The sequence below is a fragment of the Netta rufina genome, assembly GCF_964035555.1.
Source record: "Netta rufina genome assembly, chromosome: 1".
In the NCBI taxonomy this organism is placed as follows: Eukaryota; Metazoa; Chordata; class Aves; order Anseriformes; family Anatidae; genus Netta; species Netta rufina.
Window position 1 is genome coordinate 152,243,525 of NC_140123.1, and position 18,362 is coordinate 152,261,886.

Consider the following 18,362-nt stretch of genomic DNA (forward strand, 5'->3'; position numbering starts at 1 on the left):
GAGACTGCATTGCCATCTGTATGTAGAGATGAATTGCCAAGAGACATAAGCGTACACTTGCCTGATTGTTTGGAGATGTACATGTACACATACACATTCACTCTGTAGTCAGAGTGTGTTTTCATAAGACAGAGTTATCTGGCAGCAATGCTGGTTTGATGCATTCTTCCCCATTTTTTCTCTATATTGATGTCTGTACTGTGAGCTGGGCTGGGAAATCGTTCTGTGGTTTAAAAAGAGTTTTAACAGCTGGATCAGTCAGCTGATGTATTTTGCAGCACAGCCTCATGTGTGCCTTCCTGTGGTGCAGGAAAGAGCGGGATTATGTGTGGACAGGGAATATCCTAAGATACATCACTGTGTGATCACAACTTCGAAGTCCCCTATTGCTTTTGTTGGGCTCAGATTATTGAAGCAATCCACAACCAGGGTGATGCATTCCCTGATTAGATAGCATTCTTGGGCAGAAAACTATTCTTCATTTAATGTTCTTGTTCTCCTTTTCAGTAGTAGAGCAGGCCCATTGGCTTCTGCTGTTTAAGATATGTGATAGTTTAGCAACTATATTATTTTGGAATGGATTGGGAATAAGTTCTAACGCCTGGCATCAGAGCATACATTACTGACATGTTTTTATGTTCTTATATTTTCAATTTGAACTGTAGGCAGTTTTGAATGCAGGTGGGTTGCTAAGGATGATAGATGTAATTTATCACTTTTCACCTGACTTTCCCAAAGAGTTATCGCTCTATTAAGCCTTTTTCTTCCTCACTATCTCCCTATGCTAAAAAAAAAGTATTATTGTCAGCCCCATTTTGCAGATGGCAATGCTGAGGAATTAAGGAATCACATGGCAAGCCAGTGGCTGAACTGAACACAGTTAATTGAGAGCTCTGTTATTTAGACCCAGCTTTATGTTACAAGGCAGCTTTCTGCTTGTTGAGGTGTGAGACACACAAACTCCACACTAGAAATGGACAGACTGGCAGGTGGTTTGCGATCAGATTACTTATTTGTACAGTTGGGCTCAGTCTGCAGGTTTATCTTTCAAGGAATAAAGGCTGAGTTAATGGCAGCAGGTGAGGCAGGCCGTAAGTGTACACTAGGAGGAATACTGGCAGAGCAGAACTTTGAAATTCACAGCATTTTGATGTTTATTTCCTCTACGTTTTCCACTCACCTTTCTATCTTAATCTCTAATCCCCTTGCCCCCCAGTTTTATTAAGGGATATTGTCCCAGTTTATGAATCATTAGTAAATGAGCCTTAAGCTCTCTGTAATAAGCAAACTGGATATGTCTGCACCAGAAAATTGTGCTTCTTTGACTATATCAGTGTTGCTAAAGTAGTACAACTCCCCTAGGGTAAAGACAATTATACCAGTGTAAAAGTGCATATCCAAATATAACTGAGTCCCTAATGGGAAGGCACCTCTATACCAGTAATAACTAGGTCCACAGCAAGGCACAGATTTATATTCCTAGCCTTAGGAACCTGAGGTGACCAAATCAGGAATGTAGCTACTTTATAATTCACGTATCATCCAAGGAGACAGATACAACCTTTAGAGGTGGAGTTGGCCCACTTGAGGCCTGATTTACTGACCAGAGGTGCCAGTCTCTCTTCATTGTCTATTCAGAGAACTTCCACTTAACTAAAAACACTTATCTGAGGTTTCTAAATTAAGTCAGAGAGATTTGGTCACAGGATTTCATCAAATGGATGGGGAAATTATTAGGAACAGTGTAGGATGGTTTGAATGTAGCTCTGCACAAATTTTAGCAAATCCTAACCCTGTTTTGAGATTTGGGAAAGTTCAGTGAAAAAAATTTTTGAGTAATTTTGACAGGTCTTTGAACTTGTGAAACAGATGAAGCAGAAATTTCTTTGCCTTGAATAGCAATAACTGTGACTGACAGATTTCTGACTATCTAGAGATTAGGAGTCTAAAACACAGAGAATCTCCTGCCACAAAGGGTCACTGCTGCTGTGCACTTAGAACTATGTTTGAAGGTTTTGGAGGAATGGTTGTAGGCATATAATTCTTTCAGAGCTTCTCGAATGGAGCCATTCTGCTTCTGTGTCTGCAATAGTTGGTTACCAGGCTTTGACGTTGGTAGTTAACTATTCCATATTGGTCCACCTCCAGCCCACAACTGTCATACACAGTAGTAGTGACAGTGTCTGCCCTCTTTCTTCCTTCTTTGCCTCTTTTATCCTGGAAATCATATGTTAGCTGGTTAAAGAAATGTTCTGTTGCTGTTTCTGAGCTTCCATTTCTCTCACTTGTCCTAGTCTTGGGCATGAGTATCCACCTGAGCCCTGCAAGAGCAAAAAAAACCATTGCTCACGAAGAAGTTACTATTGTTATGGTAAGACTTAGTCAATTTCTTTTTATCTCAAGTGATCATGCTATATCCAGGAGAAATCTTGCATCTTTTTAAATATTTATAGTAAAGGTATAATTGTTTTCCATAGAGAGGAAGACCATAATATTACATGTGATACTGCTCTGCATAAGAAAAGCTGTGAAGGTCTGGCTATAGCACCCTGAACTAACAACACACAGAATGATACTGTTGAGTGCAATTAGCTGAGAAAGACTAAGCAAAAAACTCATTTTGGGGGGGTTATTTTTTTGTCTTTCAATATTCATTCCTTCATGAGTGGTTTTACTCAAGCAATTAAGGTGCAAAGAACAGATTTAATTATAGGATTTAATTTGATATTCCAAGAAAAAATCAATTTAAAAAGAAGGCTACTGTTTCCTTAATTTTTGGCTCTGTAAAACCTATTCATGTTGAGTACTAATTTATTATATAAATGACATGATTATGTTCACTGCCAGGGAAGAGTGGTAGATGCTGACCTTTAATTTTTTTTTACAGTTCAGGATAGATTGTGTAGTCATGTTTATGTCAGCAGCACACAATCATAGTCCTTTTTTTTTTGCAAATTCCTACCAGTTACTTTTCACCCTTAACAAGTAGTCACAGAAACTACATCCAGCTTTAAATCAAGGAAAATTTTCAAAGTTTTACTTATCCATAATCCTGTGCTTTTTTTCCCCTCTCAACTCAAAGTGTGACAGGAAGAGTAGCTGTGCACTCAGCCGGTATGTATCGAGCCATACCAGCAAAAGAGCAACGAAGATTACAAGGCAGACACGAGTAGCTTATTTTATGTAACTTTTACAAAAAAGTTTTGTAGAGCCATAATTCAATATTAATGTGCTATCATGATACGGAGTTTAAGCATGACTCTATTTGAAAATGTAGTAAATGTGTATCAAAGCCTTCTGTACAGCTGATGGTAGCCATAAAAGCAAAATCTGTACAGGTGTGTAATATGAATGGAAAATGGAATATAACTCCAAATCACTTTTTCCCAAATCAGCGTGATCAGTTACAGCCCAGCATCAATCAACCGTAGAAGAAAAGGCATTCAACAGCTAATGCTGCATGTACTATAGAAACAAATATTCCACATATTCTCTGAAAATAGTAGGTTTAATGAAAGTGTTGTGCAAGCCAACTCTGCTGCTTGTGTTTCTGTTTGATGTTCAGCTCCCTTGCAGTGTTTGGTGCAATATACTTTCCTTTACAGATTGTTACGTGATGAGACTAGACATCTTTTAGCAATATTATTCTTGTTCATTTTATTCAGTTACTTAACAAATTCACTCTATGACTAGTGATTGAATGTAATTATGCAGTACTTTTCTAGGAATGGGAACATCAGACAGAAGTTATTTTTCTAGAGCTTACTGGTGTGCACAGTCAAAATTATACAGTAGCTGCTGCTCTAATAGACGTGGTATGTAGTGCTGTCATCAGAATTAATTCAGCTGAGGAATTTTATTATGTTCCTTTGATTAGTGGTTCACATATCTTCAGTGATTTGAAACTACCTCCCCATATTCCATGCTTGTTCTGGGTGCTTGGTTATGGGTGATAATCTTGGACTTCCAAGGTGTTTATGTATCCTTACAGAATTATATTCTAACAACATGTACATCAGACAGAAGACCACAATTCCACAGTTCACAGACATGCACAGCCAAAATAATATAGTAGGTGATAAACTGGGAAAAAATATGTAATGATGTCAGCATAAGCTTGTAATTCAGTTATCTGAAGATTTTCTTAGTAGTCTCCCATAATTAATTAATTGATTAGTATTTCTTGCACCTATTTCCTCTTACACATGGATAAATCAGCTATCCAGTCTTCTGAGGTGGTAATCTGCCTTTATTCAGAAAACAAGATCTTTGACTTGTTTTAGTTCAGAACAAGAAAATATTTGCAAAATCAGGAAATTTCATAGCAAGTTTACCATTATTCTGTCAGATCAGTGTTATTACTGGTTACAGTCTCTAGTAAACAGAAGTGTGATGGAAGAACTTCAATCAATTTTTCTTTTACTCAGCCTACAGCAAAGCAGTTGCATAGACAATTTATCTATGAGGTTGTCTATCAACCTCATAGATACCTATTTGAAAACCATGTCTTGGAAAGAGAAATAAACACTGGGAAAGTATTTTTGCACTGTCTCTTAAAAGATGTATCTGCATCATATCTAGGTTATCTTCCAAGAGATTTGAAAAGATTAGGATATGCTTTTTATGATTTTCTTATCAAAACTACAATATCCATCTAATATAAATAGTGATCTTAAAAGCATCAATCCCACCTTTCTCTTCTGTTAAAGTTTACCTGTTTCTTGTACCTTCACAATCTTTTTGCACACCAGGAGGGCCCCTCTGAATTTTCATGAGTACATATATATTGATCTTGTGATTAAGAGTTCTGGTGAATCTTTTATAATCTTGTATTATTTCTTTCCAAATGTCAAAAGAAAGCAATAAGATTGCAGTTAGAAAACTTTGTTATGGTCACACTCATTCAAGGCAAAGGAAAGAGAATAATGAGTCTGCCTTCTGGTTACATGAGAACTGCCCATTTAGCAGGCCTCATCAAGAAAATGAAAAACACAGTGGAGTGTGAAGATCTAGGGAGATACTTATATCCAACATCACCATCTTGAAACTACTCTGCTAAATCTTCATGGATAGCACAGGGTAGTAGATCACTCAGAATATACAGTACAGAAATTTGTGACTTCTGTTCCCTCTGATCAAGAGACACTATACTCCCTCTCAAATTCTGTAATGCCTTCCATTCTCCATAGGAACAAGATAGGTGAAGAATTTACTTCATTAAAATGCAGTAAAATGAAGTTTACTCTTAAGTTTGATTATTACAGTTGTCAATAGAAATGGTGAAGGATGCTAGTTGACTTTTGCTTCATTCAGATAAGATTTTTATTTTTGGTGCTTGACAGCAGAAGGATGAGAAGGAATGAAACCTGTACCAAACATGAAAATGGAAGAGAGTTAAAGACGGAAACGTGGAGACAAAGATACTGCACATGACAGCTTTTTGACTAAAGCAGATGAGATATGCTGCAACTTATCCGCAGTGTTAGGAAATGAAGGTTTTCTTGTCACTTTATCCCTTTTATATTCTTCTTGAAAGATTTTCAACTGATGTTACACAAGTGCTATATCACTACCCTTTGAGTACAGGGCAGAGCAGTTAGGATTCTCCTTGGGTGAACCATTACCTTGTCTTTGTGGATGGCAAATGTGGATTGTTTGGAGCATATGAAACTGAGAAGATCTCTGCTCTTTGAAGGACTCATGTTTTACTTGTATTGTTACATCCTTCAGAACTCACTTCTTAACCTCTTGTACATGATTTCCTGGTACCCATGTGACTGACAAGGTTGAATTTCCTGACCATCCTTTCTGTTCCCTAATGAAAATTTATTCTTTAGCTCCACTTCCTCGCTCTTGGTCCATGGAAGGGAGGATCCTTGGGAATCACAAAGGCTTAAGAAGGCATCAGAGGTATTCATCCTAGCTTACAAGCACTGTTAGTGTAGATGTGTCCTTGGAGTCATTAAAGCTGCGACAAAACAGAATTTGTTGAGTCCACTCATACTGGCTTTCCAGAGGCAAGTGTTTCTCTGCAGGGGAAGACAATGGCTCACAGTTTCTGCTTTTTGTTGGACTTTTGGTTTCTCAACTGTGGCAGTTCCGATACATGACAGACATCACAAAACAGCCTTTCTCTATGACTTTTTTCTTTAGTACTTCCTCAATTTCTTGGGGGAGGGGAAGTACAGAAGAAACTCACTGAAAGATCGGAAAAAAAGATCTCTGAGGCCTTGCAGAGGAGTTTTGATTCACACAGGGAGAAATGCTTTGACCAGGCTCATCCCATTCAGTCAAGAACTGCCTAAGAAGCAGAGGAACAGAGCTTAGCCATCTGGATTTAGGAAGCTGAAAAGCATGTCTCTTCCCCGACAGCTGCGAGAAAAGAGGTAATATGTCTGTCCCTCCTCCCACAAGCCTCCATGTAACTGCTACGATCTGTGCATTTAATTTTGATGGTTCTAACAGGCTGCTTCTTATCATAGCTTCCAGACTATTAGGTTTCTTAGTGTGGAGCAGAACATTTGTTAAGTTGGAGTGGGTTTTCTTTCATCTTTTCTGGGCAATATTCACTACCTAGGACAATAATGAGTTGTTGTCCTCTTTATAGCTGCCAACAGATTCCCTTTCGCTGTTTTTTTTTGTTGCTGCTAGGAGTGTTTGTGATATGACTAGCTGTATTTCTTGATCTCCATAACCACATCCCTCTTCACAGTAAGTGGTGGTATTTAGGGTATTGTGGGTGGTGCTGATTCATGCTATTCTCCTCCTAGAGCAAGTGATTGCAAGACTTCACATCATTACATCAGCCCTTCTGATAGGCTACACTTTGTGGAAATCCCTGCTTGGGATATTCTTATAGCAGAATATATTAAGCCAACTGCTGCATTTTTTTTTGTAGGATCATAAAAATGTAATATTACTTCAGCTTGGCATTCCTTAGGGGATCCTTTTTGCAGTTTCTTTTTCTCTCTATCTCATTCTTAATCCTTTTTACTTAAATGTTAATCTAAGTAGCACTCTAACATGACATAAGATTGAAGCAAAGGTGAATGTCTTCTGTTTGTCAAAGATATTGTGCCAAGGAGGAGGTCCCAGAGGAAACAGCATCTGCCAATCCGTGCTGTTTTATTGCATGGATGGTATGGACAAGAAATGTGAGAGCCTGGTGATATGGCTACCCTTTCGGTGTTCCTTCAGGGATCCTCCCTTCTCTTTTCCTTCAGATGCAATCTGTTCATATTCACTTTTAAGAATCTGAAAAGCTCATTCTAACCCTGCTCACTTTCATGTGTTCCTCCATGCACTTTTGAAGTTTCCAAACTTGTATCTTTGTGCTTTTTTCAGGTTATCTACTGTGGCTGGAAGGTCTACTTTTAAATATTTGCTAGGCTATTCCTTCTTTTTCCAAAACAACTTTAAGGTCTACCTTACCATGAAGTTTACAAGAAAACTTGGCAACATTTTGACAGCTGGTGCAGGAACCATTAGTTATGATGTAGAACAGTATTATATCTTTTTTTCTTTGCTTTTTTCTGTTTATGCTTATCCTTCTGTTGTTTCTTATTTTATATTTACAAACTATATTGTATGCATTTTACACATATAATATAACGTTTTTACGAATTGCCTTTATGCTGACAGTTTCTACAGCATGTAACATAACAAACTCTTTTCTCAGATCTGTTTTCTATTCCCTAATGTAATGCAGTAATAGTAACAGCGTAACTCACGGTATATAAAAATCTTAAGAATAAAAAACAGTACTGCTGAATTGTAATTGTAAGCCTACTAAATGCTGTAGGAAGGATTAAGAATGCATAAATGGTTGATCACATATAACAGGAAAGGCTTACCAGCTCAAACTTTTGTTTTGTAGTCCTGCTACTCGAGCAAGCCCAGCAGCAGTAGGGCTGTTTTTCAGGCTCATTGAGTTCCCACGAAGGTTGCTGACTTGGGCTGAAGTTACAGAACTCAGCGTCCTGCAAAGGAAGAGAAGGACACCATGGGTTTCTCTTGGTTTTGACACTAGATAATGTGATGTTGCCACCTAATCTTTGTTATGTATGGCATAGATACCTCCAAAGGCTAACAGTATGAGTAACTTAAATCTTTTGTTTTTGCTTCACAGTGATTTTGACCAGCTTCCAGATGATGTACCTGTTTCAGCTAACATTGCAGATATAGAAGAAAAGAAAGGCTTTACTAATTATTATGTAAGAAAGGAGACTTATCTTGTCTTTATATGCTCTCAACTGGTTTGGTTGTGGGAAGCAAGATGCAGTTAAACTGGTGCAGCTGCTTTTTGTAATGAGTAGTTCCATGCTGAAAGCTTCTGAGTGCTTAACTTGTCTGAAATGGAGGTTAATCTATCACAAACTTAGTATAAACGTTTATTTTACTTGGTGAAACCTGACAGAGGTGTCCTCTAATATTGCTCGGTTTCTAAATTCTTAACTAACTTCTGATTTATTTCCTGTTAGAGAGCTATAAGCTTGGTGAAGAGAGTGGGAAAATTAATTCAAAGAGGGTAGAAGGGCAGGGTCTTGGCTTAATTTTTCTATGGTACTGTCAAGTTAGGATGTTGCCATTTCTACAAAAGGTAGTGTGTCTTTGATACCATATTTAGATCTTACAATGAGTTATTGAAAAGCACACAGGAAGGGAATAGAAGGGAAAAGCAATATGAGATTTTCTGAAGAGGGGTTTTGGATGAGCCCAGCTCAGTCCGACTTCTACAGACTATGCTTCTTTTGCTGGAGACTTTGCTCATAAAAGTTTCCCACTGAAGTATGCAGGTTTTACTTTGGAATGTAGTGAAGTTTTGTTACTCTGCCTTTATGTTTCCAACTGATGTGGCTGCAACATGACTCAGAGTTCAGTGCCTGGAAATCAGGGGCTACTTTAGGGCCAAGCAATTTTGGTGAGAGATAACAAATACTATCAGGGTTGGAGGGAGATCATAAGAAGCAAAAGGACTATGTTTATTATTATTATTATTATTAATATGGTTTTACTTTTGGTCAGATTACATTTACCATAATTTCTGAAATTGTGTGCTTAAAAGTCAAAGAGAAGTATGAATGCTTTCTCATCTGAAAATCTGAAAAAAAAGACATTTAGACTTCTGTCAATAGATTTGGACATTCAAAGCATCTTACTATACAAAATATTGGCTTTGATTCTTTAGTGTCTTCATTCTATTTCAAATGGCAGTATTTATATTTACCTCCTTAATATGTTTTGCCCCTCTCTGAGGGAAGGTATGTAAGCACAAAGTAACATCTAGTCCTTCCAGGTTTTCTTTTAAGATCAGGTAATAGAAAGCAGCCACAGGGACATGATCCATGGGAAAGCTGGACCCATACATATGCCACACTGTCCGGTGCTAACTTGTTATTTTCTAGTACTTGACTGTGCAGATGCTTAACTGAAGCATTGCTTTTCACTTTGCCCCTAAAACAACATTCCCACCACTGGAGCAGTGCCTACTGTATGCCTCATATTTGTCTTGTAAGTATTTATAAGTCTGAATGTCAGCCTGAGTCCCCCTTCTCTGTTTCAGTTGTTTGTCATTGAAGTAAAGATTAAAAGTGGTGGCAGATACCTGATTTTCCGACGCTATCGTCAGTTCTATGCCCTGCACACCAAACTAGAGGAGAGATATGGGGCAGAGAGCAAAAGCAGCCCTTTTACCTGCACACTCCCCATATTGCCAGGTAAGCTGCGAGTACCAAATCTGTGTGATTAGTAGCTTTGTCAGTCCCAGGCTGTCCTTAAGAGGAGTGCATTGTATGGAAGTACACAGGATTTCTAGCTGTGACAGGAATTAGTTCTCAGCAGTGGAAGCTGGAGAAGTCAAGCTCCACGTGTGGTAAAATTCATTTAGAAAGCTAAAATCCTCTAGATAATACCTATTTTCTTGGAGATCCTACTTTCTCTTGATTGCTTCATTTCTGTGACAGCCTCCGTTATTTTTTCTTTAATAACTTTCACTTGTTTAATGTTTTCTAGGGAAGGTTTATGTTGGGGCCAAAAAAGAAATTGCAGAGAGCAGGATTCCTATCCTAAACGTCTACATGAAGGTAAAGCTTCCTTCCTGGGGGTAGAGATTGCACTAAGCACTGTAGAAAATCACCCCTTGCAATCAGCTGAGAGAGACATTACTGACGTAGCCCTAGGTACATGCTTCTCTCTGTACCATTTTTCTGGAAGACACAGTGTCCACACTGTGGGACAATCTGCAGTCCTAGTCGCCAGATTGTTCAGACTGTAGGGATCTGCTGGAGTACAGCGTTCACAAAGGCTGACTCCCTGCCTTCGTGTTTGGATAGATAGCCTTACAAACAAACAAAACCAAGATGTGTGAGAAAATGGTGAATCTTAGAGTGTTGTGTGAATAAGGAGTTAAGTAAGTGTGGAATATGGAGTTTGGAAAGTGCACCTAAGAGACTAGCAAAGCAGGATGGACTTCTGAATTTACCTGCTCCACAGTGAAGACAGCCAGCAACATCAAGGAGAGAAATTATTTGTGTGCAGGGGTTAACTGAAACCCTGATGTTAAATCCGTAATGGTCTGAAGCACAGGTCAAGTCTTCCAGTACTTAAGATTGCCCTCTTTCCTTCAGTCATTCATGTTCTGAAGGGAAACGCCAGGAATAATTTACTCCTGCAGTAAATCAGGCGCACAAAGAGTGAAGCGATACATTGGCCAACTCCATGAGTAAACAGGAGAAACTGTCAGCTGTTCAGCCTTGTCCTGCTGAGTGAGAAGGGAGAGGAGGGAGATTTCTGGCAGTAATGAATATCCTTCATGATCCTGTAGGTCAAAGATGCATATTTGGTACTTGTAAATAAATAGAGAATTGATCTTTCCCACTGTTATTACTCTGTTTCCTACTTGCTCTTGGCACAGAACCTACTCTGCCTACCCGCTTGGGTGTTGATGGATGAAGAGGTACGGCTGTTCTTCTACCACTCAGATTTTGATAGTGAACAGGTGCCTAGAAGATTGAGACGGCTTCGCCCACGGACACGCCGAGTGTAAGCGATTGACATGTTTTTTTTCAGCATTGCTTGATGTAAGAGATGCTGTCCAGTTTTGTGAGAAAAGAGAGCTGACAATCACTACTGTGTTTCCCGAGTGAATCCATGAAATCCTAATATGAGCATCTCTGGGGGAGAGTGAAAACATGCTATTTCTTGCTTACAAAAATCTAAAATTTTTAAAGCGTAGCTGGTATTTGCATCAAAAGGAAAATTCCAAATTGAGGAATTATGGCCTGCTTTTTTTAAAAAAATGCTCTTTAACTCTATCTGTTGATAATCCTTGAATGGTAATATCTGTTATAATCTGAAGAATATACAAGCCAAACTTAAGGAGACAGGCTTGCACCACTAAAGTCAACATGAGTTTTGGCACTGAATCAATGAGATCTGGTTCAGACACTAAATGAAACTGAATATTTAATTTGTTCCTGTCCTTTGTCTAAACAAGGGCCTATCCTACATACCAGCACTGGTACCTCTTTGCTAAGTAGACGTTTTACTTCATTACCCTTCAGAGAAATTAATTCTCCTTTCAGCACATCAAAGATGGACATGATTCCTTTTCACTTATCACAAGCTGTGCAAAACCTGCATGTGTGCATGCATTCCTGGGTGTATATATAATGGCAGATTTTGAACAGAGTGCCATAAATGCTAGAAACAGAAATGCCCAGAAGGTAGAGTAAAGGGACTGAGCAATGCTGTGGAAGAGGCATACTGGCTGTATTGAAAATTGCATCTGTTCTCAGCAGCAGACATCATCAGATTGCTGCTGCTCTGCACTGAAACAGAGAACTAGGGCAATGCTGTTGCATCCATATCTATTTACTTCAATGCTGCACACACTCATGCAGTGATCCTCCAGCGATGAGGCTTGCCTGCCTTGTATATAATGAAAACGTGAATGCTGTACTGACCATGTAGTATTTCTGATGACTAGAAAGACAAATATACCTCCCTGCTGTCTCCTTTGTCTTTAGTAAAAGCATTTTACCCGAACTGCCTGTTTTGGACCGGATGGCAACTCCTCGGGCTGAGGTGAGTACTCTGCACAACCTGTCACAGGATAGGAGAGAAAATTCTGGTTTGCTCTGGCATCTCTTTGATCAAGATGTCTTTCCTAATTAGAGCTTGGGGAAGAAAGGGAAAGTGAAATCAGCACAGGAAACCAATTGTCTTTCACAATAGGGAATGAAATAAGGGATGGAAAGAAGCGTTCTGTTTCTCCTTAAATGAATAAGAAGGAGTCATTGTGAAGTCAGAATGACAGGAGGTTCAAAATTGAAAGACATGTACAACTCACTGCCAAATGGTCCACATATACATAGTGATACCCATAAAGTAAATTTAAAGCAAGCAGAAGCTTCAGTCTCATTGACTTTAGCACATGTATTAAAGCTCTGCAGGTGAGGCATCTTAGTAATTTCTGTAACATAAGGGTTCTACTGAAAAGTGCCTATAAGTGTCGTTTGCTGTAAATTGTGTTTCTATTAAGCATGTGGAACTGCCTTGCAACCACTACACTTGTCTGAGCAGAGACTCACTTTCTGGAGCACGTGACATTTTCATGTAAAGTTAATAAACAACATGCATTTGCCTTGATGTTGTTTTGTTTTTACACTGATGATAGCAGCTCTTGGATCAGGCATATCTCTTGGGTTTTATGTATTCTTTTGTTAATATTTAATCTACCCACCAAAACTTTTCTGTAGATGAAATAAAGGTTTTTGAAAGGGCTATTAAATAGACATACGAACTACTAGCTTGATAGCTTTTTTTTTTTTTTTTTTTTTTTTTTAACTAGGAATGTTGTAAAGAGAGCCCTACTAGGCTCTGAAATTTGGCATTGACAAGACCAAAAGAGCCATCGCAACACAGAATGATAAGGAACAGCTTTTCATTTTTGCTTTTATAAGAGCATTCAAATGGTTGCTGTGTTCCTGATGGACAATGGGGGGAATGTTTTTGATAACTCAGCAATTTTAATTTTTCAAGAACATCTTGTTAAGGTGGTTGTATGTGCTTACCTCCATTTCATTATTATTAATATTTATTTATTTATTTATTTATTTTCCTGAAGGGGGCACCTAAGTTCCATTTTAACTACGCACGAGTTTCCCAGACTTCCCCAAAGTGCTCAGTTCAGCACACGGGCCTGAACGCTAGATGTAAAAAGAGCAGTTAGACTTGCGGCTCTTTGTGGCATTTTGCAGCAAGTCAGAAAGCTGTAACACTGCAACCAGAAATAATACACATTTTTTCGATTCTCAGGAGTTCAAGTTGTCATGTTTTCAAGTTGCCAGTTGTCTTCAGCTCTCTTGGCTTACTTGCTCTTACATGTTTTCAACGTCTTTATTTCTCTGGTGCTCTATGTCTTGCCACTACTAGCTGTAGCCCTTTCAGAGCCATACTTATCCTACTGCTTTCACTACTACCACAAAGCAATTTTGTTTGTGCTGAGTAGGAGAAGAAATTGTGAGAACTGTAGACTCCAGTCATATATATGACCTTACCCCAGAAATAAATCTGTGATGACAAAGTGCATATTATCTTGCTGGTTTATACTCTGTGCATCTCAAGAACAGAATAGAAAGAAAGATTCACATTTATAATTCTATGAATTAATAATTTGTGTTGCTGCTCTCCATAGGCACTATTTGATTTTTCTGGAACCAATAAACTAGAGCTCAGCTTTAAGAAGGGAGACTTGATCTATCTTCTCAGCAGAGTAAACAAAGACTGGTTGGAGGTAAGACTGTGATAGTGGTACTGAATTATTTACATACCTTGAAATACATGAGAAGGAAGGGCTATCCTAGTCCTTGAGACCTTTCTCCTTCTTTCAAGAGGAGACTGTATCACAATCAGGTGTCACTGTCAGGAATAAATATTTGACTCCAAACTTGAAGTTGTTTCATTCCATGATGGTTTTAGCTTACAAACTTCCTGCCTGTTAGACTTCAGTTTTCTTTTGCATTTGCTTGCACTGGAATGTTTTTGAATTCTTTAGAAGTGATTAGAACACACAAAAAAAAAGCCTCAGAAAGGAGATGGAAACTCCATTTCAGTGATTAATTGGTTTCTTGCCTCAGGGTGAGTTGCTGCATACTTCATGCTTCATACCACAACACACGTCAGCCTGATTACAGAGAACATAGGAAATGCAGCAGTGTTCTGAAAAAGGATGAGGAAAACATACTGTGTATTTGCTGATATGATATCTCTGCTTGCTCACACACCACAGCCTTTCTTAGTAACCATCTGACTTTAATTTTTTACACACAGTTTCACTCCTATGCCTTGTATTTATTTGGCTACACAATTGTATAATCTTTCTATGGAGGTGACATCAGGTCACTTCCATAGTCTTTATATTCTTGCATACAACAAAAATAAATAAATAAAAATTCTGTTGTTTCCATGGAAATTAATTGAATTCCAGAACGTATAATTTGTGGCCAAAATGGTGTGGCATTCTTCATACCAACCCTTCCTGTCTTTCCAGGGAACAGTTAATGATACCACTGGGATTTTCCCATGTGCCTTTGTGAAAATCATAAAAGATTTACCACAGCAGGAAGACACAGTGAATAAAGTACGCTGTTATTACCATGATGAGACAGTAAGCACTATCAGGTAATAAAATAGTCTTCCAGGTTACTGCTGAAGACATGCCAATAGTTCTCTATTCATGATATGCAATGATTAGATTTGTTCTTGTTACAGGGATATCTCAGTGGAAGAGGACCTGAGCAGCATTCCATTATTCAACGATCTCATGGAATTGATAAGGTAAATGCAAGCAGGTAGTTGTACATTTAATATCATTTAAACATTTTTCAAGTTCCTTTCAGTCCTAGCTTTTGTACATTCTACTTGGCCATCACCCTGTTTTGAATGTGAAACACTTTTGAAGTGTTCTAAAGAATTTGTAATTTGTCTTGGCCAAGAGCCGTCTGGGATTGTCAGCAAGTACCGTATGCTATATACTTCCAACTCAGTTGTGCTGCATAGAAATTTCTACTTCTTGTTCTAAGATCAGAGCCATGCTCCCAAGCAAGGATCTTTTGTCTAATACACTTCTTCAGGATGCAGGACAACATCTTATAACGCCTGTTAAACTAGTGTTGAATTAGATTGAGCTAGTGTTGACCATCAAAACGTTAGAACATCAAATAGTAGTAATAGAACACCTGTGTCAGTATTTTTCCATTTCTTAACCTACGCTCCCCCCAAAAAAGGCAACCACAAGTAGGCAAAACTGGGGAGTAACTATAGTGAACTTGTATACATGGGGATTTTATCATACAGAGTAATTACGCTATGTGTATGGAGTTACTGAAGATAGTTCTGACAGGCTTCTTAGCTTAAATACAACACAGCATGAATGCAGCTGTATGATTTCTAGTACTAGCTGTATCAAGAATGCCAAAACACCCAAGGCTTAATGTGACTTTTAGCAGAATTAATTAGATTGCCAGTATATTGTTCATCAGGCATCACCTGCCAGGCATTCCTTGATTTTGGTATCAATCAATTTTTCTTCTACCAGGCGGGAGTTTGACCAAGATGACATTGTTCTGAATTACCGGGACCTTGATGGCGATCTGATCCGGCTGCTCTCTGATCAGGACATTGAGCTCATGGTGTCTCAGAGCAGGAGCAAGCCCTCTGAGAAGCATATGTTCCCTTGGAAGTTGCACATCACTCACAAAGATGACTTCAGTGTCTACAACACAAGTCCAGAAATGGGTGCTATTTACACAGTTAGAGCAACATGACTGATGTAGAGTAGAAGTTCCTGCAGGTAGCTATGTTGTCCTTCAGTAATTCTTCTCAGCAGACAGTTTCCTTTAGCAAGACTTTGAAGTGAGCTTGAAAAGAGTAACAGTAGTATATTATCTTTCAGCCATCCTTGTTCCCAGAGCCAATTCCTTGCCTAGAATGTCTTCATAAGCTTTTTTTTTTTTTTTCCTTCAGACCACCATCACTTTCTTTTCACTTGCTGGTATGAATATTTGTGTGCCATTGCTAATGAATGCAGTAATTATTTCCGTCTCATGAGAGTCTGACTGGACAGAGAGAGTTTGTTTTGGAGGCATCAAGAAAGCTTGTTTTTAATTTCAGTGAAGAAATTACAGCCCACTTTTGCTTTCTTCTTTCCACTGGCCAATATTTTGAATTCTGTGAATCAAATCTAGTACATTTTCAGTGCTACTTACAGACTTCTCAGACTTCTTGCAATTGTACAGTCTATTTGCTTCCATATTTTGCGATAATTTCTGTGATGCCTATCCAAACAGTAATTTATTCTCTGTCTCTCTTCTTCTGCTTTCTAACACCTCACTGCAAAACAGAATGAACAAGAAATTGCTGTGTTGAATTCTTCAACAAATAAAGTTGCGTATGTGTTTATTTTATCAGTTTTTGTTAGAGTGTTTTTTTGGGGGTGTATGTGAAATAATTCTTTTTTTTTTTTTTTGAAAGAGAGAGAATTCGGAAGAGTTGAAATGTTACTTAGATTTTCTTAAGCAGGGGTTCATTACTGAAATAAAAAAAGAAAGTCTTTCCACCTTTTCTTTAATGGTCATGCAATTAACTTTTTTTTTTTTTTTTTTTTTTGAACAAATTTACCTCTGCTTGTTAGAATTACAAATAATGTACATTTTATGTAAAGTGTATGAAACCTAAAATACTCTATTTTAAAAACACCATGCAGTCATGGTATAAAAGGATATCATCCTGTATAGACATAATCAGTAAAAAGTAAGAAGTAAAAAGGGTTTTCAAATATTTTTCTGTGGTATTACATTGCATTTCTAAAAGAAATGTTTGACCTTGAACTGCTCTTATAATTTGTACAGACAAAAGGTAAGACTGGTAATTATCCGGAAGTACTGGTGAACAGTTACCTAACCATATATGAATAAGCAACCTACCCCTCCAAAAACTGTCAAAATTATGTTTTCTCCTTTTCTTAGATGTTACCTTTAATGCTGTCAGGTAACAAAATCTTCAACGATAACAGAAATATTTAAGGTGACTTATCCCTTAAGCTTGTTCTTTTTTTTTTTTCCCCTTTCTTTTTATTATTCTTCCTGATATATATGCATAAACTTATTTATTATACATAATCTTTAATATTCTATTACCTGTAGTCCTGTATTCATGCATATATTTGTGTTAGTAATAATGGAAGTAATTTATATTTACAAATAAGCATATAATTTACTATGCCAGGATCCATAAATCATTTCTGACTTGACACTTCATTAAGTGCAGAGTTCTAGCAGTATACCAATACTGTACAGACTTGAATAAGAAAATGCTCTTTCTTCAAAGAGTTGTAGCATGCTGCAGGACACATCTGTTTTCCAGGTACAAAGGTTCTGCCTGAAGAATCCACATATATTAAATTTAAAAGCTAGATAACGTATACTCATGAGAGACATAGGTTGTCTTCCTTTTTCCAATGATGGAAGGCTCTAGTGGACATTATTTTACTTAAATGTTATAAAATGTAACTTCCCACTTTAAAAGCATTTTAGCAATATGTTTTAGGATGGAGATAGAATGATATATTGATACACATATGATATGTCTATACATACGATAACAATGTGATAATAATACAATAATAATGTTAGTAATCTTGTATCATGTGATATGCAGGAGACCTCACTGTACATCCGAAAACTAATTGGCACATATGCACGCAAAGCTTCTGGTGTACAGGATTGCCTGGTACTTCTTCCTGGAGTTCAACAGAGCAATCTGAAGATTTTCACTGACAGCTAGATCCTCTGATGGAACCAGCAGCTTAGCAAGTCTCTTGTAAGATGGAGGAGCTGTTTGGGTGAAGAAGGAAAGGGAATGAAAATGTTTGCTGGGAAAACAGGAGGAAGAATAAATATAAACTTACTAGCCTTTTAAAGTCTGAGCAGGAGGATTCTTGTCTGCCCTTATTCTGTAATGAAAAGTAAATTCTGCTCATGCAGTAAATTCATGTATTTACCCCCTTGTTTACAGGTTTTATTTGCACACCTCCTGATAGTCCCAAAGACACATAGTTTCCTCAGGTACTCCCAGATCTTCCTTCTTGCTCCATAAATGCTTTCCTTATTCACAAAATATTTTTTTTTCTTTCCTTTTTATATTGATATAGCTTTTGTGAGAGACTAACTGTGCTAACTATGGTTTTGGTTAGTAATACAAGGATTTAGAGAAGTTCTAGTATGGGGATTTAGAGAAGTTCTAGTAGCAGTCTCTCTTGTTCTAGGGAGCCCCAAACTGGATGCATATACCAGGTGTGGCTT

General features: G+C 37.9%; 1 protein-coding gene across 1 annotated transcript; it reads left to right on the forward strand.

The window, feature by feature from the left end:
* The first annotated feature begins 6,213 nt into the window (after window positions 1-6,213).
* Window positions 6,214-16,006, forward strand: NCF4 (neutrophil cytosolic factor 4). The gene is made up of 10 exons (XM_084306017.1): window positions 6,214-6,386; window positions 8,129-8,213; window positions 9,563-9,716; window positions 10,012-10,082; window positions 10,913-11,040; window positions 12,027-12,084; window positions 13,697-13,795; window positions 14,552-14,682; window positions 14,773-14,838; window positions 15,599-16,006. The coding sequence occupies exons 1-10, from the start codon at window positions 6,355-6,357 to the stop codon at window positions 15,825-15,827; spliced, it is 1,053 nt and encodes a 350-aa protein (XP_084162143.1). The 5' UTR covers window positions 6,214-6,354; the 3' UTR covers window positions 15,828-16,006.
* The last annotated feature ends 2,356 nt before the right edge of the window (window positions 16,007-18,362 follow it).

What these genes read in the sequence shown, in the direction of transcription:
- NCF4 (XM_084306017.1), top strand. Translation starts at nt 6,355, where the DNA reads ATGTCTCTTCCCCGACAGCTGCGAGAAAAGAG. An exon ending in AAGGCTTTACTAATTATTAT is followed by an intron (nt 8,214 to 9,562) that starts GTAAGAAAGGAG and finishes TCTCTGTTTCAG; the next exon opens with TTGTTTGTCATTGAAGTAAA. An exon ending in GATCTCATGGAATTGATAAG is followed by an intron (nt 14,839 to 15,598) that starts GTAAATGCAAGC and finishes TTCTTCTACCAG; the next exon opens with GCGGGAGTTTGACCAAGATG.